Below are 21,826 nucleotides of genomic sequence, written 5' to 3'. Positions count from 1 at the left end.
TCTCTCTCAACCTCTGTCCCTTCTATCTCCCAACCCCCCCACTCCTACTTGTACACTCGCACACTCTCCAAAAAAAAAAAAAAAAAAAATCCCCAGATCCCCAGCTAAGCCAGTTCCCCCACTGGATCTCATTAGAATCTGCAGAGAGGGAGTTTGCAAGTGTAATTACTTATGTTGTAATATTTGTACAGTATTCTAATGAGACTGAGTCCAAACAAAAGGTGTTGGATAAAAGGTTGTATTGGTCTGCCTTTAAGTATTATCTTGACCAAATGCCATTTTCTTTTTTAAAGATTTTATTTATTTATTTGACAGAGAGAGACACAGCGAGAGAGGGGACACCAGCAGGGGGAGTGGGAGAGGGAGAAGCAGGCTTCCCGCGGAGCAGGGAGCCCGATGTGGGGCTGGATCCCAGGACCCTGAGCTGAAGGCAGGCGCCCCAACCAAATGCCATTTTCAAAATACAAGCATTTCTTTCAATTTCTGTTGCCAAAACAGACATTTTTTTTCTGTGTATTCTGGGATGCTTGGCTGTTTTCAACTAGCACCTTTCAGAATGGACCACCATGAACAGTTTTTCCACAGAGCACTGTAGACCAGCGTATAGTATTTTATTTTGTAAAAAACCAGAAATACTTTTAAGTTATATTCCCTGGAAAGTGTTTCACCCTTCATTACTATTTTACACGCTGGGAAAGCTGTAATTACAGAACGGTGCAACACAGGGTCAAGTGGGAGTTGACCAGTAGCCCCAAACAGGTGACAAGTATCAACCCAGTGTACTACCAAGCATACTGCCAGGTATATTGTCGAGTACAGTGATATCTGGAAAAAACCATCTTTGAGCACAAATAGAATGATACGGATGAATGATTTTGTTCAAACTTTATTCCCTGCCCCAGTATTATTTGGATTTAAGCAGTATGAGAAGGTCATTAAAAGCATAGGTTTCAGAATCAGCCTGCCTTATATTCGGGACCCAGTTAAGTCCTAGGGCAAATTCCTGGCCCTCTCTGCCTCAAAACCCTCAGTTTCCTCCTCTGTAAAGTGAGAGTAAGATAATCATCTCATGAAGGCTTAATTAAAGACATGTAGCAGGAGTTTAGAATAGCTACCGGAGCATAGCTGGTATTGACAGAGAATTTGGGATGATGAATTGATGATGGTAGTGAGGATGACAACAATGGCATAAATTGATCAAGATCACCGACTTGCTGATTAATTCTGCGGTCTGTAAGGGGAGAAACTATGTGAGAAACATCTTGGCAGAGGGCAGGGGAAGTTCGCTCTATAACTCAGCATGAGTAAAGGACGTGGAGTGCTGTTGTGGGGAGAGTTCTGGATTTGAAGCAGGCACCTCCTCACTACGCAGTTCACCACTTACCAAAAACCTTGGATAAGTCACTTAACCTCTTTGAGCTTCATGATGTCCAAGAGTAAACTAAGAAGCTCCAATGAGAAGACATTTGGCAAAATGAAAACTGTGTAAATGTGAGGGATTATTAAGCCCACACAATCACCATTACCTACATAATTCATATTCTTAGAAACACCATTGAGGAAAAAGTTCTCTACCGTTGAGGCAGATGGCAGAGCAGTGAGAAGTGAGCGGTTCTGTGGTCAGCCAGCCTAGGCTTGAATCTAGCCTCTTCTGGCATTACGAGCCATGTGCCTTGGTGGAGGCCTCAGCTTATCACTTATAAAATAATAATAAAATGTACACACCACAGGATTTGTGAGGATTAAATGCAATGATGCAAGTAAAGCATTCAGTAAAAGTGCCCCTAACATATTAGTATTATTGTGATCTGTCACATTACTATCTATACAGGTGTTTTATTAGGTTATGGTTTTACTCTGCTTCCATTTTCACTGAGTTGGGTGGGCTTTGGTTTATTAACCAATATTGGTAGTGGTATCACTTTTTTATACTGGAAGCAGAATCTTTGTAATGTATACATTAATGTATTACTATACTGTAATGTAATGTATTACAGAATCTTTGTACTAGCATAATGTGGACTTTAGACTCTCTTTAAATGCTCCTGTCTGTAGCTGAAATCTTATATATTAATAAAGTAGATATAAGGTTCCTTCTGCATGGCTACTACAGTTCTTACGACAATTATATTAGTTCTAGTCGAGTCTTCATGAAATAGTCAATGGGCTGCAATTTCTCCATGGAATGTTTACTAATATGGAGAAAACCTGAAGCTCACTTTCTTTATTCCCTTTTACAAGCAAAACATTCACCTGTAATACTTCTGGAGGACATTCTCAACAATGTTACACTGCATCCTGCAACCACATTCACAGGTGCTCCTAGATCACACCCATTTCATCATTTGTACACCCGACCCTGCTCTGCTGGGCTACAGACTGGGCTAAGAATCATTACATACCACCCGTGGCTTCAACCCCAATTATGTATTAAACTCACTTGAGGATCTTTTAAAAAAATATTGATATTTGACCCAGTTGAATCAGAGCCTCTAGGGGTGGGGCCCAGGCATCCTTTGTGGTCTTAAAAGCTCCCCAGGTGATACTAATGTATAGCCAGGGTTAAGAACAGCTGTTTTTGATAATGAGGGAACTAACATGAAGATAACATTGAAAATGCTAAACAAAAATTTTATTATAGATTTAGTTTAAATGAAAAGTTCTCTTAGTGGAAAGAAAAAGGAATAGTTTACTTCTTACTATTTCTCTTTCATGCCTATAAACCCACCCACCCAGTTATTAGTCAATTTTCAAGATAATGGCTTTGTTCTATCTGACAAAAGGAAATCAATGGTACTGAAGACGACCAAAGGTCACGGAGTGTAAAAGACCTTCAACGATCTGGCATTAATCTTCACAAGGAGCTGTATATTGAAAATGAAAATGATTGTTTTCAATAGACAAATGATGACATTTGTGTTATTTTCTGATTATAAACAGCCATGCATTTTTTAACCCCTGTAGTGAGACGGCTGACTGAGGCAAAACACATAGGAGCATAACGAAATAGTGTCTTATATCTTATACAAATAAAACAGAAAATCTGCCATGTTTGGGCATCTACTTTTGGTAAGAATAGAAGAAACCCATGATCATAGTCTAAAAACCAACTTTTTTTTAATGTCTTTGTGTCCAACTAAACTTGATATTGTATCATGCCATAGTTGTCTGTGAAGTGTGTGTATCACAATAAACTGGATGAGTCTAATACGTAAGAATGAAACGTCACCAAGCATTTTCACAACTGCCTTCTGTATAAAATATGCGATTTCATGTCGCTGTCATCATTCTCTAAAATTATGCCCCTGAATTGCCATACATTTCTTATTTCCTAGCTTTTAAATGTATTAGGACCATTTATTTGACAGTTGTATTTCCAGTAGACCCACATAATTTGAACTCGACTGTTATATTTTATGTCACCGCCACCCAAACCAACGAATAAGAGACAGAGCTAATGTGTTCTTAATTCTGAGGTTCACGTTTACTTTTTCTTTGCTTAAAAAATTTACTGAAGAAAAACCCTACAGGGGCACTAAAGATGAAAAGCCATTCTATTCTTTCTGTGATATAAAATGACAAGGGGAAAATGCCAGATTTAAAAAAAAAAAATCAGCTTCTGCTCCAGAGTATTTTTGGTCCCCTGAGGAACACTGCAACCCTTCAGGTTAAGTCAAATGTGCCTTCTTCAGAACCTTATTTGTTAAAGATTAAAAGGCCCTTCATCTTACAAACACCCGAGTTTACCACACATAATTCATTCTTCCAAAATTCTCTCTTTCTCCTCATAATCTCAAACTCAGCAAGGTGAAGGAGAGAATCTTAATATAACAAAGGAGAGATGGATGTGTGAAGTATGAGGCTGAATAAAAATGGCTGAAAAGCAATCCAAGCGAGGCTGGAGGGTGGCCACACCCAGTGCTAATATGGACTGTTTCAAAATACATCTGTTATACTGGAGGGCACTCCGCACTGCTTTTTATTTCCCCTCTATTTGTCCCACAAATACTCATTTTTAATAAATAGTAGTTACAGGTTACCCCAATGACAGACAAAAACCCTGAAATATTTCAAAGTGAACCATCCTAAAATGTGGCTACGCCATCATATTTTCAGGATTTCGAGACCTAGTCTGCATTTCCAATCTCCTTTGTGCGACCACAAATAACAACCCTGAAATGGGTGTGTCCCTCTTAAAAGGATGCACTAGAGCCCTCTCACTTAATGGTTCTACCAGGACATTTCAGCCTTTCGGCGGAAATTAAATGGCCTGGGATGCATGGAACAATAAGAAAGCATTTTAACTCCGGGCATGAGAAGAGATTAAACAAGTACTGAACAATCAACGGATCCCAAAAGAGCTCCCGGAGGAGGCAACTGATGCATTATTTAAATTTCTAGCATTACAACAAGAAAACAAAGGGATGGGGGTGGGGGGTTTAAAAAAAAAAAAGGAAAAGAATCCAAACACCATCCGTTTTGATTTTTGACATGACAAGTTTACTCCCCCCCAACAGAAAGCTCTCGGGGGTGAAGCATGCATAGGTCCCACAGGTGAAATGATGCACAATGGCCGAGTCCGGGTCCCGGGGTTCCCGTGCACCGCAGGCATGCACTACCGAAATAAAGAGAATACCCTGACTTTTCCAGTTGCTCCACACACAGTCCATCTTGGTGGAATCGGCAGTGGCCTGCATCGTGCGGGCTTTGGGGGGTCGCCGTTGCCGTCCTCGGGGGCGCGGAGCTGGCACTCAGGGTCGGCGCCCCGGCTGCGGCGGCAGGGTTCGCGGTGGCCGCGCGGCTGCGGACTGACTGAGGCTGCACCAGCCGGCGCGCGGCGAGGGGCGGGCGCGTCGCGGGCGCCGCAGTCTCCGCGGCAGCGAATCAGCGCGGCGCGGCCCCGGGGCTGCCTGCGCGCACGGGGATGCGGCCGCCGCTCGACGCGAGAGCGCTGCCTCGGCCGGCTGGCCTGGTCAGAGGCTGCCCCGGAGTCGGCTGAGCCGATTCTAACCGGGGAGGCACAAAAGCGGGCAAGGGGTGTGTGTGGGGGGGGCGGGGGGGTATGGGAGAAGAGGAGGGGAAAAGGGTGGGGATCAGAGTGCGGCACTTGGACTGTTCCTGGGAGTTCTTGACCCAGGGTGCATATTCTAGAAATTTCTTAGACCCCTAAGAAACTTGTTGGGTAAGACGCAGGTGATGGCAGTACAGATAGCCGGCTTTCAGCAGAATGCCCCCCCTTTCCCCAATTGTTCCCATTGCTCACTCACCTCTCTTCCCCATTTCTTTACATTCTGGCCACGATTTAATTGCCTGGCATCTTCCAAGCAACTGCCAGATCTCTTCCTCTTTCTGGAATATTCTATGGCTATCCAAAACCTTGTTGGCAAGCCACAGTCACTGTAAAGAAATCCTGCTGCTCAGTAGGTCTTATGTGTTTTTCCTGCTGCCCCTATTCTCCAGCTCAGTCTGTGGTTCGAATGAATAAATACCTATCAGAATGTGGTGCCTGTAGGCTCCCTTTCAAAGCCCCTGGACTCTCGCACGCAGAGTTATTGGTCACTGCACTGACACTCCAGGAGGTCAGTTGTGGGGACATCCAAACAACTCAGGGAAGCAAAGGGTATTCTGCCTCAAAAGCATCATCTTTGGGATTGAGTGTTGGGGGCACATGGAGGTGGGCTGTGTGTATCATTTGGGAGATATAAAGTAGGTTTCCAAACCCAGTGAGTGAGTCAAGAGATTCAAGTCCCCAGTTACAATGCAGATGTCAATGGGAGGAGGAGAACAGTGGGTGGTGACCTACTATTTAAATCTCACCATGAAATACTTTATCAGATCATACACCAAGAACTTTAGAGAATGGACAGGGGATAGGTACATTCTGATGAGGAAAAGGTAGAAATAGCACAGAGAAAGGACTCGAATTTGGGCATTGTCTGGGGAAGGCAGTCCTGGTGGCAGGACCCTTGGGGAGACAAAATATAACATGGGGCCAGAGGACACCTTTGGAACTACAGGAGCATACAGAAGGAAGAGTTCCCATTTTACTTGTTGTGGCTTGACATCATCGTTTACACAGTATTTCTCTCTCTCCCTCGAAGAGAAATGGAGCCTTCACGATTCTTCCACAGTTCCCAGAGAGGTTCCTTGCCAGACCCAAATCTGCATTTGCACATCCTGCACCGGCAAGGACTTAAAGACAGTAGTCTCAAGGTTATGCTTGTAGCTATGATTTATCTTTCAGTTTATGAAGAGTATACACTTTAAAATGTGATCTTTGGGATCATGCATATTTTTCTTTCTTAGGATGTGAGCTTCCAGAGAAACCAAGCTTCTCTCCACAGGTCTGTAACATAACTGAAATTACTGAGGAAGCTTAGTAAAAATGAGATCAGGAGGATGATCTGGCACTTCTGGGCAGCGGAAGTCTCCTCCAAGAGGAAGGGGTGTCAGAGCTACCATGGGCTGACGGGAGGGAAAAGAGTTATTACAAAGCACTTTTCAAACTGACCTGCTCCAGTGATGGTAGTGACCTTTTCATATTTATATTTCCAAACCCATTCCAATTTTTTTTCATCATCATGGTCCTGTTTGGGAATTCAGTCAGAAAATACTGAAAAGACAGGTATTTGATGATCTGACCGGCACTGAATTCTCACTGTATGAAGTAGGGCTGGATAAACCAGAAACAGGTGGGAACAAGACTCAAAGAAGGGGTTGGCGTGTGGACTGCCTAGACTGGCTCCTTTTCAGTTGAAAACCTTTGGAGCCTTGGCCACTAGGAGGCACTGCCAGCCCAATGACAGCCCCAGTCACCAGCCCGAAGTCCAGCCGGGGCCCCCCAGCTACCTTCATTCGTGAGTATTAAGTGTCCACCACGTGGGCAGAGCCACCGGTCACGGCTAATCTGACGGGCAGTACTGTGCAGCAAGCTGGGACAGCACATCCCTGGCTGCGGAGACCAGGCAGGGGCTAACTCTCCCTCAAGTGGAGGGGAGCTGTGTCAGCCTTCTTGGGCCATGCATTTTCACGGGCCACCAAGTTGACCTTGGAATGTAAGCTCAGCTGAAAGACCACATTCTTTTTAGGCATGCTGAATCTGAAGACAGAAGCTTGATGACGCCCAAAAAGTCAAGATAGCAGTCTGATAGTTGAAGGTTGAGGTAAGGCGTCTGATGCCACAGAGATACACACCAGTGAAATACGAACTGAAGGGCTTTAGGTTAAGGTGTAGGTGGTAGGAGAAACAAATGAATTTATTAAAGAACAATCAGGCAGAAAAGTGTGAAGAGCTTGACTGAGAATTGGGGGATGTGGGCGTGAGACCCACTTACATGGCAGTAGTTATGTGGCCTTCAGCAAGTATTTATCACCTTTGGACCTTTCTCTCATAATGCGAAATGAATTATACAAAATGAATCACAGTTTTAGATGTTTGTGTCTATGAAATAAGAATTTATTTCTTGTAGACATTGTAAGCGGGTACTTTCTTCGCACAAGTACCCACAGAGTATTAACTGAAAGCTCTTGCCAAGATTAAATGATAAAATGGGTAGAAAAGATATGTAAATTGTCCTTGAGTGGTGAAAGAAAACAGAAAGCAAAACAAAGCTTGCTAAAAGAGGGCAGGAACTGCCACTGTCTTTAAACCAGGAGAGAACAGACGGGCTTTGTACACAGCCAGCTCAGAATTTGGTTTAGGTGCCTGCCAGGAGAGGAAGTGATGTCTTTAGTTTTCAGGATGAAATCATGCTGTAGGCATTCGGTTCAAGGAAAAACAAAATTGTCAAGTTTTGAAATCTCATCTGAGATCAAGAGAAATGTTGAAGACTACCATGCCCAGAATGGCTGTATGGCGTCTGTTTTTTTTGTAGCCCCAGGATTTTACTGATGAGAATCAGTGGCGCCTATACTGACACATTTAGTCAATAAGTATTTACTGAGCACCTACTGTATTCTAGATACTGTTCTAGGCCTAAAGTAAAATTGCTACTTTTAAGAAGTTTATATGTTAGTGGGGCGCCTGGGTGGCTCAGTCGTTAAGCGTCTGCCTTCGGCTCAGGTCATGATCCCAGGGTCCTGGGATCGAGCCCCGCATCGGGCTCCCTGCTTAGCAGGAAGCCTGTTTCTCCTTCTCCCACTCCCCCTGCTTGTGTTCCTGCTTTCACTCTCTCTCTCTCTGTCAAATAAATAAATAAAATCTTTAAAAAAAAAAAAAGTTTATATGTTAGTGAGATGGGCAGATAATAATAGAAGAGGTAAATGTCTATTTCACTTGTGGACAGGTGGACAGGGGGGAACAGCACAGGTAAAGGGGACAGAGGATGGAAGTGGGGTGGAAGTTTTCTATTTTATGAGGAGGGTCAGCAAAGGCCTATCTCATAAGGTAAAATTAAAGCAGACACCAAACAAAAGAGAAGGAGAAAGCTATTAAACTATATGGGAGAAGAGCACTTACAAATGCACTGAGTTTCAGGACAGAATGTAATAGCTGGTAAACTATATCCAGTTCAGAGAACTCCATGTTTGGGTGGGTGTGTGTGTGTGTGTGTGTGTGTGTGTGTTTAATGCTCTGAGAAGTATAGCAATTGGAAGAAAAGGCACAAAACCAAAAAAAGTACTTCATTATGATCAAAGAACACTCAGAACTCTGCTTTATGCCATATGGAATAAGGAAATTTAAAGTAACAACCAATTTGGCACATAACCCACTGCATCAAAATAATGCATGAATTGCCTTTATTTCGAACGACAGATTAGCACTTGTTATTTGCCAGGTGCTTTCTCATATGGTATATATTTAGTTGTTACAGATCCCTATGAGGTAGATAGTGTTTACCTTCATTTTCTTGATTCATTCATCCATTCAATCTGCAAACATTTGTAGAGCCCAAACAAAGTGCCTGATTCTGTAAATACAAAAGGAACTGCCCACTGGAAACATGAGTTTAGTGGGGGAGATTTACACATAAATACATAAATGCAATCAACTGATAGGTGTATGAATAGGAAAGAGTGGATACACAGTGATTAAGGGGAAGAAGAGGTTTCAGGAAAGCCTTCATAGAATAGATGATAATAAAGCTGAGTTATGAACAAAAAAATAGGATCACCAGTTTGAGTGACAGGGATTTCCTGGCATACAGATAGGGCACCTTAACCACAGAGAGGTGCAGGGGACAGTGAGACAGATCCAAGTAATAATACTGTCAGTAAATGAAGGAAACACTGCAGAGTTTCAAGGGGAGGAATAACATCTTGAGAAGTTGAATAATTTATCCAGATTTGGTTTGGGATTTTCCAGAGTTGTTAAAGACATACATTATAACCCTGAGCAAGACAAGAGGAAATCAGTACCCTAACTCACATCATAGTGAAACTGCAAGGCATCAAAGACAAGAGGAAATCTTAAAAGTAGGCATAAGTGAATGACACATTGCCCCCAGAAACTGTTGGACCAGCCACAGTCTTTTCATTAACTGAACCCAGAAGACAATGGAATAATGTTTTCAAAGTAGTGAGGGAAAATAACTGTCATCTAGAATTCTGTACCCAGCAAGACTAATATAGGTATTTTCAAATGTAAGAAATGAGAGAATTTCCTAACTATGAACCCTGCAGAAAAAGTGACCAAGGTTGGTACTTCTGGCAGAAGAAAACTGAACTTAGAAGGAAGAAGGGAAATGCATGAAAAAATGCTAAGTGTAAAAATTGGTAATGACTAATTTGGGGGGTTGTAAGAAAGGTGAAATTAAAGTAGTAGACAAAAATAGAACATAAGGTAGGAAGGAGTGATAAAAGTAAAAGCATCCTAACGTCCTAGTACTATTCCGGAGAACAGTAGAGATTTTAATTTAATTTTTTTTGAGATCTTAATTTTAGACTATGAAAAGTCAAATTTGTAAGTTAAACATTAAGGGTCACCACCAGAAACAACTAGAACATAAAACTTCTAAATGAATAAAATGTATAAACAAAGTAATTACTAAATCAAATTGAAGTCAGGAAAGGAAAAATATGAGAAGCAAAGTAAAGAACTAGTAAATAGAAAGGATAAACTAAAGTAGTAGAAAACATCTAAATATATCCAAATAATGCCAACCAAGAAGATGGAAACTCTCAGACTGAATGAAAAAAATCTAGCTAAAGGATGTTTATAAAAGAAAATCCTAAGGCATACTGACACAGTAAAGTTAAAAGTAGAGATGTAAAAAACTATACCAGATTAATAGATTTTTGGATAGTGATCTTGCTAACAAACTCACTTATTAATTCTAATTGTGGATTATTTTGAAATTTTTATGTAAATTATCATATCTTCTCTGAATAAATATGGTGTTATTTCTTCCCTTCTAATCTTTATACTTTTATTTCTTTACTTTGGCTAGTACTTCCACATATAATGTTGAGTAGAAGTGGTAAAGGGTATATATTCTTTGTCTTACTCCTGGATCCAGGGGAAAAATGTGCTCAAAATTTTACCATTAAATATGATGTTGGCCGTGAATATTTTAGCTGTCTTTTATCAGATTAAGGCAAGTTCCTTCTATCCCTAGTTTTTTGAGAGTTTTTGTCATGAACAGATATTGAATTCTATCAAATGCTTCTACTGAAACTATTGAAATGATCACAGGGATTTTATCCTCAATTCAGTTAATACATAAATTACATGGATTGAATTTTGAATGTTAAATCAACCTTGCACTCCTCGGATATACCCCAAATGGCTCCAATGTGACATTCTGATTTTTAACTTCTCTTTATGTCAATTTTAGCAAGTTTTATTTTCCTCAAATCAATTCATCCATTTTAAATAAGTTGTCAAATTTATTGGTGTAAATTATTCAAAACATCATAATTTTATGTTTTTAATAATCTGAAGGAGCTGTAGCCATGTCTACTTTTTCATTTGCGATATTGGTAAGTTTTATTTTTCTCTCTTCATTTCTTGATCATCTTATTGGAGGTTGATCAATATTATGAATTAATTTCAAAGAATAAAATTTTTCTTTTGTTTTTTTTCTCTTTTGTATATCTTTGTATATGCTCTCTATTTCCTTCTATTACTATTATTATTATTTCCTTCTTTTACTTTTGTTTTTCTTTCATTAGCTCCACAAAATAGAAGCTTAGATTAATTTCAGCCTTTCTTCTTTTCTAATATATTCATATTCATTTAAAAGTATAATATTCCCTCTAAGCACTGTTTTAGTGGCAACCTACAAGTTTTGATACATTATGTTCATGTTATTGTCCAGTTCAAAATATTTTCTAACAGTCATTGAAATTTTTTTTCTTTGGTCCATTGACTATATAGAATTACAAACTTCTGAGCATTGTTCTAACTATCCTATTGTTTATTTTCAGTTTAATTCACCTGTAGTTAGACAACAAACTCTATACAATTTTAATCCATTGAAACTTGCTTTAGAGTCTGGAATATGATCTATTTCTTTTTAAAACATTTATTTATTTGAGAGAGAGAGCAGGGGGAGGGGCAGAGGGAGAGGGAAAGAAGCAGACTCAGCACTGAGTATGGAGCCCAACATGAGACTCGATCTTATGACCCTGAGAGATCCTGACCTGAGCTGAAATCAAGAGTCGGAGGCTTAGATGGCTGAGCCACCCAGCCATCCCAAATATGATCTATTTTGATACATGTGTCAATTGGACATGAATGTATATTCTAAAGTTTTAAGGGTGTTCTATAAATCTCCATTTGGTCACATTGGTTAACAGCATTATTCAAACAATTTATCTCCCTAATAATTTTTTGGCTGTATGTCTGCCAGATCTTGAAATAAGTACATCACAACATCTAACTTTCATGTTGATTGATCTATTTTCCTTTCAATTCTGTCAATTTATATAACTTTATGTATATTGGGCTCTTATAAATTTAGAATTATCATGTCTTACTGTTGAGTTAACCCTTTTATCTTTATGAAATGTTCCTCCTTATCTCTAGTAACACTCCTTGACTTAGAGTTTAGTTTGGCTGATAGGGATATATATACAACAGCTTTATTTTGGTTGGTGTTTGCATGATACGTCTTTTCCCATCCTTTACTTTCAAACTATTTGTATCTTTTTATGTTCTTAAAGATAGTACATTATTGGGTCTTGTTTTTAATTCAGGCTAATAATTTTTATTTTTTTAAGGTGGGTGTTAAGTCAATTTACATTTAATGTAATCATCAATATAACTGGATTTAAGTCCATCATCCTGCTATTTATTTCTTATTTATCACATATCTTTGCTCCTTTGTTCTGCCTTTCTTGCCTTCTTTCAAAATAATCAAGCATTTTTTTTTTTTTAAGATTTTATTTATTTATTCATAAGAGACAGATTGAGAGAGAGAGAGAAGCAGAGGGAGAAGCAGGCTCCCTGCTGAGCAGGGAACCTGATGCGGGACTCGATCCCAGGACCCTGAGATCATGACCTGAGCCGAAGGCAGACGCTTAACCATCTGAGCCACCCAGGCGCCCTCAATCATGTTTTTTATTAACCCATTTATTTCCCAAAGTAATTTTCTAGTTACACCTTTTTAAATACTTTGGTGATTAGCTTACAATGATAATGTTCATTCTTAACTTACTGGAGTCTATTGTATATAGTACTTTTACAATTTCCAATGCAATAAAAGAATCTTAAAACTGTAAATTCCACTTACTCTGTACTGATGTGACATTCTTTTTATATACTGCTACTCAGTTTTCAGTCAATTTGCTAATGATTTGTGTAGACTTTTTCTATCTATATTCATGAGATCTGTCCTCTTCCTTTCTTTTCTTATAATACTCTTCTTAAGTTTTTGTATTAGGGTTTTTAAGCTAGGCTTGTTATAAGATTTTTTGGTTTGATTTTATGGAGTTTGATTACAATAAGGTTTTTTTTCCTTTGGTGTTTATTGAGCTTCTCAAATCTGTATATTGACTGATGCCTTTTACCAATTTTGAAAAAAAAATCTCTGCCATATTTCTTCAAATATTCCTTCTTCCCCATTTTCTCTCTCTTTTCCTATAAATCCAATTATTCATAGGTCTGACCTTCTGACAAGTTTTTTATACTCTGTTCTTTTCATATTTTTATTCAGTTTTTTCACCACCTTGGATATTTCCTATTGAGCTATCTCTGAATTCACTAATTTTATCTTCTTCTGTGTCCAAAGAGCTATTACATGTAGCTAAGTAAATTTTAATTTCAGAAATTTTATCTTTTAGTTCTAGAATGTTCACTTGACTTTATTTTCATAAATATCCTTTCTCTGCTGAAATTCTCCATCTTTTTATCCACTTTCTTTCACATATTCATAGTAGTTTTTTAAAAGACTTTATCTAACTTCAATATCCAGCTCATCTATGGGTCAGCTTCTATTGTCTCTGTCTTTCTAAATTCCAGCATAGTTATCATACAGTGTTACACTAGCTTCAGGTGTACAATTAGTGATTCAACAATTCTATATGTTGCTCAGTGCTCATCATGATTAAGTGTATTCTTTTTTTTTTTTTAAAGATTTTATTTATTTATTTGAGACAGAGAGAATGAGAGAGAGAGAGCACATGAGAGGGGGGAGGGTCAGAGGGAGAAGCAGGCTCCCTGCCGAGCAGGGAGCCCGATGCGGGACTCGATCCAGGGACTCCAGGATCATGACCTGAGCCAAAAGCAGTCGCTTAACCAACTGAGCCACCCAGGCGCCCGATTAAGTGTATTCTTAATCCTCTTTACCTATATCAGCCATCTGCCTGCCCACCTCCCTTCTGGTCATCATCAGTTTGTTCTCTATGGTCAAGAGTCTGTTTTTTGGTTTGTCTCTTTTGTTTTGTTTTGTTTTGTTTTTTATATGCCACATATGGGTGAAATCACATGGTATTTGTCTTTCTCTGATAGACTTATTTCACATAGCATTATACCCTCTAGATCCATTCCTATTGTCTTCTTTGTTGTTTATCAGCCACATATTCTTGCCTCTCTTACATGTCTAGTAATGTTTTATAGTAGGATAGATATTGTGTATTCAAGAACCATACAGATAGGCAGTTGATGCTATTTTCCCACAAAAAGGGTTCACCTCTTCCTCTGTTAAGCAGATACGGTGAGGGGTTGATCACATCACTTCAATTATATGATAGACTACAAAACAAGACTCAATACATTTTAACAGGATGGAAATCATACAAAATGTATTCTCCAACCACTTGGAATAAAATTAGAAATTGATAACAAGGAAATTTATAAATTCACAAATATGTGAAACTTAATCAATACACTTCTAAATAAGCAATGGGTCAAAGAAGAAATCACAAGGGACATTTAAAAATATTTCAAAATGAATGAAACTGAAACAAATATTCAGAAGGTACAGCCAAAGTAATACTTAGAGGGAAATGTATAGCTGTAAACACCTAAGATAGCAAAAAATTAATCAATAACCTAAACTTCTGCCTTAAGAGACTAGAAAAGGAGCACACCCTAAACCCAAAGCAAGCAGATGAATGAAGTAATAGAGATTAGAATGGAAATTAATGAAATAGGAAAAACAATATAGAAAATCAATGAAACCAAAAGTTGGTTCTTTTTTAAAAGGATCAACAAAGTTAACAAACCTTTAGCTAGAATTACTGAGAAGAAACAGATAAAGACTCAAATTACTAAAATCAGTGATGAAAGAGGGGACATTGCTACCAACCTTACAGAATTGGAAGGATTATAGGGAAATACTATGAACAACTATAAACAAATTTGATAACCTAGCTGAAAATGAACAAATCTTTAGAAAGATATAAACTACCAAGGGGAGATAGAAAATATGAATAGATTGAGATGAATAGACATTGAATTAGTAATTTTAAACTTCCCACTAAGAAAAGCCCAGGTCGAGATGGTTTCACTAGTGAATTCTACCAAACATTCAAAGAATACTTAACACCAATCCTTCGCAACTCTTCCAAAAAGAAGAGGAAGTGGGAAAACTTTCCATCACACTCTATGAGGTTATTGATAACCCTGATAAAAACCAGACTGGCATTATGAAAAAAGAGAATTACAGATCAATATTCCTATGAATATAGATGCAAAATTTCTCAAAAAATACTGCCAAACTGAATCCAGCAACACATAAAAAGGATACACCATGACTAAGTGGGATTTATGCCAGTGATAAAACAGCCAGTGTAATACACCATCTTAATAGAATAAAGGACAAGACCCACATAATCATCTCAATGCAGAAAAAACCATTTGAGAAATTGATCACCCTTTCACAATAAAAAATGCTCAACGAACTAGGAACAGAAGGAAACTTCCTTAACCTGAACATAGAAATCTCAAAAAAATCTCACAGCTAACATGAAACTTAATGGCAAAAGATTGAAAGCTTTCCCCATAAGATCTGGAGTAAGACGAGGATGTTTGTGCTGGCAATTTCTATTCAGATCGCACTAGAGATTCTAGCCAGGGCAATGTAACAAGAAAAAGAAATAAAACTGATCCAGATTGGAAACGAAGAAGTAAAACTACCTCAGACAAAATGAGCTTGTATATAGAAAATTATAAGGAATCAAAAAAAATATTTAGAGGCAATAAACAAGTCTAGCAGTTTGCAGGATGTAAGATCAGTGTACAAAAACCAATTGTATTTCTACACACTAGCAGTGAACAATCCAAAAATGAAGTTAATAAAAACAGTTACATTTATACTAGCATAAAAAATAAAATAGGGGTGCCTGGGGGGCTCAGTTAAGCATCTGCCTTCAGCTCAGGTCATGATCCCCAAGTCCTGTGATGGAGCCCCACATCAGGCTCCCTGTTCAGTGGGGAGTCTGCTTCTCCCTCTCCCTCTTCTCTGCTCATGCTCTCTCTCTCTCTGAAATAAATGAAGTATTAAAAAAGAATAAAATATTTAGGAATAAATTTAACAGAGAAAGTGTAAAACTTATACTTTGAAAACTATAAAACATGGTTGAATGAAATTAAAGAAGACCTAATTAAATGGAAAGACATTTTTGTTCATAGATCAAAAGGTTTAATATTGCCAAGATGGCAATATTCCCCAAATTAATCTACAGATTCAACACAATCCCTGTCAAAATCCAAGCTAAGTTTTTTTTTCTTTCAGAAATCAACAGATTAATCCTAAAATTCATATGGAAATGCAAGGGACCCATAACAGACAAGACAATCTTGAAATAGAACAAAGCTGTAGGTCTCACACTTCCTGATTTCAAAACCTACTACAAAGCTACACTAATCAAGACAGTGCAGTACTGGCATAAGGCTAGACACATAGGTCAGTGGAATAAAATTGAAAGTCCCAAAATAAACCATAATATATATGGTCAACTGATTATCAATCAACAAGGGTACTAAGACCATTCAATGGGGATAAGAACAATATTTTCAACAATGGTGCTGGGTCAACTTGCTATGCAAAAGAACAAAGTTGGACCCCCTACCTTACACCATATGCAAAAATTAACTCATAATAGATCAAAGACTTAATGTAAGAGATAAAATTAGAAATCTCTTAGAAGGAAACAGGCATAAATCATCACGACCTTGGATTAGGCAGAGGCTTCTTAGTTATGACACTGAAAGCACATGGAACAAAAGAAAACACAGATAAATTGGACTTCAATTTTGACTTTTTGACTTCCAAAAGAAACCAAAGCACTTTTGTACATCAAAGGATACTATCAAGAAAGTAAAACTACTGAGACATCACCTCATACCTGTCAGAATGGTTAATATCAAAAACACAAGAAACCAGGGTGCCTGGCTGGCTTTGTCAGAAGAACATGTGACTCTTGATCTCACGGTTGTGAGTCTGAGCCCCACGTTGAGTGTAGAGATTACTTAAAAATAAATAAATAAAACAACACCACACAAGAAACTAGTGTTGGCAAGGGTGTGGAGAAAAAGGACTACTCATGCAGTGCTGGTGGGAATGCAGACTTTTGCAGCCACTGTGGAAAACAGTATGGAGGTTCCTCAAAAAATTGAAAATAGAATTACCATATGATATAGTAATTTCAGTCCTGGGTATTTGCCCAAAGAATATGAAAACAGTAATTCAAAAAGATATATGCATCCCTATGTTTACTGCAGCATTATTTACAATAGCCAAGATATGGAAGCAGCCCAAGTGTCCGCTGATAGATGAATGGATAGAGAAGATGTGGCATATATATACAACGGAATATTACTCAGCCATAAAAAAGAATGAAACTTGCCATTTGCAATGATATGATGGATCTAGAGAGTAAAATGCTAAGTGAAATAAGTCAGAGAAGGACAAATACCATATGATTTCACACATTTGTGGAATTTAAGAAACAAAACAAATGAGCAAAGAAAAAAGAGACAAACCAAAACACGGACTCTTAACTATAGAGAACAAATTGATAGTGACCAGAGGGGAGGTGGGTGGGGGGACTGGTGAAATAGATGATGGGGATTAAGAGTACAGTTATCGGGCGCCTGGGTGGCTCAGTTGGTTAAGTGACTGCCTTCGGCTCAGGTCATGATCCTGGAGTCCCTGGATCGAGTCCCGCATCGGGCTCCCTGCTCGGCAGGGAGCCTGCTTCTGCCTCTGACCCTCCCCCCTCTCATGTGCTCTCTCTCTCTCATTCTCTCTGTCTCAAATAAATAAATAAAAAAAAATCTTAAAAAAAAAAAAGAGTACAGTTATCATGATGAGCACTGAGTAATGTATAGAATTGTTGAATCACTATATTGTACACCGGAAACTAATATAACACTGCATGTTAACCATACTGGAATTAAAAAAAAATTATATGCAGTTAAAAAAAAAAAGATTCCTCCTCCAGATGGCTGCAATGCTGCATCTCGGTGTGAGGCTTGGTGAAAAGAGTGCGAGCGGGAATTAAGCCTCATTTGCCATGTTGGCCAGGCATGCATGCTTACAAAGGGCACAACCTGGCAACTTTGCACGGCAGCTTGGATTGCTACTTAGCCCACCCTCCGAGCCAGCCTTGTTCTCTGTCTCAGCCTCTACTGACAGCACAACTCTGGTTCCAGCCAAAATTGCTCTCAGGAGCTCCTTGACAACCTGCGTTTATTGCCGTCCCTTTCCTGTACCTCCTTTCCCATCACATTTCTCAGAATTTCTATTGCTGGACGTAACTTGAATTGGTTTCTGCAGTCTGTACATTTCCACTAGACCAAGGGCATGACTCTATTTGCAGACTTTTTCTCTTCCCAGGGATTCAGTTCTTCAGACTTGCCTTTTATATACCCCTACCCTCTAACTCTGGGTGGCTCCAGATTTTCTGTTTCTTTTGTTACTACCTGTTGCTCAATGACTAACTGTATATATAATAATGTTATCACGTGCGCACGCACACACACTAACTTTTCCAGAATGCCTTGCACAGAGCAATGGCAATAAAGCCAGGTCTTAGCCAATAAGATATAAAGGAAAATCTGCTGGAGGGCTTCTGGAAAAGATTGTTTTCCTGATTAAAAAGCAAGAAGAACTCATTTCTCACCCTCGCTGCCCCCAGCTTTCTTTGAGGACATGATGCTTGGACTGCTGCAGCCATGTTGTGACCATGAGGAGAAGGCCATGATAACTGTGAAGAGTATAGTGCCCTAATATTGTGTCTGTGTTGGGCCATCAGTGTCTCTGGTATCTCCTACTTCTAAACTTCTTCCTTTTTTTTTTTTTTTTAAGATTTTATTTATTTATTTGAGAGAGAGAGAGAGAGAGGGAGCACACGAGTCGGGGGAGGGACAGAGAGAGTGGGAGAAGCACGCTCCCCGCCGAGCAGGACCCTGGGATCATGACCTGAGCTGAAGGGAAACACTTAACCGACTGAACCCACAGGCGCCCCCCTCTCCTACTTCTAAACTTCTTATTAAGTGCACACTCAATGTCCTCTTGGTTCATACTGATACTAGTTTGGATTTTTCTGTCACTTGGCGCCAGAAGCATTCCTACTGCCAAGTCACTGACTGAACTTCTATATGTAGCAGGGTTAACACTGGTGTATTTTTTTTCTGATCCCTCAATTATTATATAGACTCTTTGTTCCAGTGAAGAGCAACAACACCTTCTGTCTCCACTTCTTGCATATGCCTCTCACCATGAATGAGTTAGACATTTTCTTTCTTCTTTTTTTTTTTTTAAGATTTTATTTATTTATTTGACAGAGAGAGATAGCAAGAAAGAGAGAGAGCACAAGCAGAGGGAGCTGCAGGCAGAGGGAGAGGGAGAAGCAGGCTCTCCGCTGAGCAAGGAGCCAGAAGCAGGGCTCCATTCCAGGACCCTGGGATCATGACCTGAGCCAAAGGCAGACGCTTAACCGACTGAGCCACCCAGGCGCCCCAAGTTAGACATTTTCAACCATTTTCTTCCAGGGTCATCATTGACCACTTTGACAGAAAGCTACAGCAAATGGAACAACTAAAGAAATGGGTTGCTACTGTGAAAATGTGCCTTGTGTATCAATGTAAAAGAAACAGTGTCAATAAATCATACATCATACAAGGGAGATACTGATGATTTCGCAATAGCACCTTATTAGTACAAAGTCACCACAAAAAAAAAAAAAGTTTCCTCCGCTGAACATGCACTAATGAACAAGGACCAGGAACTGGATTAAAAATAATGACCTCATTAAACATTTACAGCATAGCAGTAAAATTTGCAAAGAGTTACAATTTTGCAAACCACCCCTAACAGATGTATAAGGAAATTTTTTTTAAAAATGTGAATCTGAGAGCCCAGGAAGCTGCTGAAGCAGCACTGAAATGTTTTCTCAGCAAGAGGCAACCTGAATCCACGAAACCAGAGTCTCACTATTTAAGGTTTGGAATTTCAGAGGCGGGCTTTGTGTTAGGAAAAAAAAATAGATAAGGGACAAGAATAGTCAATTATTGTAGGGAATAGGTACTAGAAAAAAACCCTGCAAAGTTCAGTAGCACACAGCCATACTGGAATAAAGGAATAAGAGGAATACAAACACAAAGGAATAAAAACAAGGAGTAAAACACTAAGATTGAATCACTACGCTTCCTAAATTATGAACATCTCTTCACTCGTAGCTAACCTAAAATCATGGAACCTCTCTTTTTATTTTAATGTGTTGGGTGGTATCTGTGTTATAGTGAGTCTAGAAGTTTCAGGGACCAGAGAGGTATTCTTTCTTTCAGAATAATGGCCATAGTCAGTCCCAGGCAAAAAACTCATATGACGCGAATTTTAAAAGATGCTTATAATGACTCTGTTCTTGTCCAGGGACCTTGCAGGAATGCTTTTGAAGTTGGCTAACTGAAGATCTACACAAATGAGTCTCCTCACAGGGCTACTGCTCTCAGAAATACACTTAGGGCCACTTCTTGCCTCAGCTTCAGTGTTTTTAGCATAGACTTACTTTTGTGGTATAAAATAAAGAGCTGTGCTCCAATTATATTCTTATTTTTCCTTTAACCTAAGTGATGATGGTTTTTAAGAATCTTGAAGGTTAGAGACACTGACTTAAAAGTAATTTAGCAAAACTGACATCCGATGTTATACTTGAAGTTAAAAGAGATCAGGAGTGTTTTGACCAATCTCCTTCAACCACATGTTTGAGCAGCTCCATGGGAGTACAGCAGTCTCTCAGCCCATTCATGTGCTCGAAAATGAAACATATGTGCAGGTATAAGCTGAATAAGTGTGTGTATACTAAATCAGTATGCTCAGAGAAGGTAAATGACATCCAATGATCATAAATAATGTCTATTTTTTGCAGTGTATTTTGGGCCATGTCAGAAGGTGTTTACTATAATCAAGAAGTAGTCTCCTTGGAATGCTCCTAAATATCAATATGATTATTAATCAAGTCTTCTTAAAAATTTTTTTTCATTTATTTATTTATTTTAGAGACAGAGAGAGAGCGAGCAAGCGTGGGGGCCGAGGAGGGGGAGAGGGAGAGAGAGAATCCCAAGCAGGCGCCACGCTCAGGGCAGAGCCCAACATGGGGCTCAATCTCACAACTCTGAGATCATGATCTGAGTTGAAATCAAGAGTCGGATGCTTAACTGACTGAGCCACCCAGGTGCCCCAACCAAGCCTTCTTAAGTAATTCCCATTAAAATACAAGCCAACTGGGCAAGTTATACTTGCACAATATTCTTTGAGGACTTTGCCACCTAAGCCAGCGCACAAAGCCAACCGCAGTGCCGTCACAGTGAGCATCCAGCCCTCCATCTTACCACACTCAAAGTAGCAGACTCTGCAGTAGTACATACTGGCTCAGCCTGTGTTTGGTATGTACGGAAGTGTGCGTGGGGAGGAGAAAAGGCTGTTATTTTTCAAAGAGATATTTGTCTTGCAAAGATACATGTCAAAGAGTCAAATTTGTGAAAGGGGAAAATGTCCAGTGTCAAAGTTGTCCCTCTTTAAACCTCCTTCTTTATACAGTCTTACCAGATGTGTGGAGGATTCTTACTTCCTATTTTTAACCTCCGTTAAAGACAAACCACCAGGAGTTTGTGGGGGGAAAAAAGCCCTTCTTATTCCTCCTTTTCCAACTGTCAGATAACATGGAATGAAGATTATATGTAACTCATACATAAATCAAAGAGCAGAGAAAAACATTCCACTCTCAAAAGAATAAGCGTGCTACCAATAATAACACACAATCATTAATATATACCAAGCGACAGACACTGGGCTAAGTATTTCACGTGGATTCTCTCCTTTATTACAACAAACTTATAAGGAAGGGCTGTAAATACTCCCATTTTACGGGGGTGGGGGTACAGAGGAGAGGGGAACTTGAGGCTCAGATTAGATAACTTGACCCCACCCCCAAAGCC

The 21,826-nt window shown here is 39.2% G+C and overlaps 1 protein-coding gene across 2 annotated transcripts in view; it reads right to left on the bottom strand.

Annotated features, from left to right (window-relative positions):
• The window catches only part of RTN1 (reticulon 1), a 201,713-nt gene that overhangs the window by 20,715 nt on the left and 159,172 nt on the right, over positions 1 to 21,826 (bottom strand). The window contains exon 1 of one of the 2 annotated variants that reach the window (XM_006730043.2): positions 4,637 to 4,823. The exons of the other annotated variant lie outside the window; for it this stretch is intronic. Coding sequence (XP_006730106.1) covers positions 4,637 to 4,697 — 61 coding nt within the window. The 5' untranslated portion in view covers positions 4,698 to 4,823. Of the gene's footprint in view, positions 1 to 4,636; positions 4,824 to 21,826 lie in introns of those variants that run through there. 2 annotated transcript variants of the gene reach the window in all.

This window comes from Leptonychotes weddellii, chromosome 9 (genome assembly GCF_054177405.1).
Source record: "Leptonychotes weddellii isolate Sample4059 chromosome 9, ASM5417740v2, whole genome shotgun sequence".
NCBI lineage: Eukaryota > Metazoa > Chordata > Mammalia > Carnivora > Phocidae > Leptonychotes > Leptonychotes weddellii.
The sequence above is the reverse complement of the archived record's forward strand: the minus strand, read 5'-3'. Positions and strand labels throughout refer to the sequence as shown.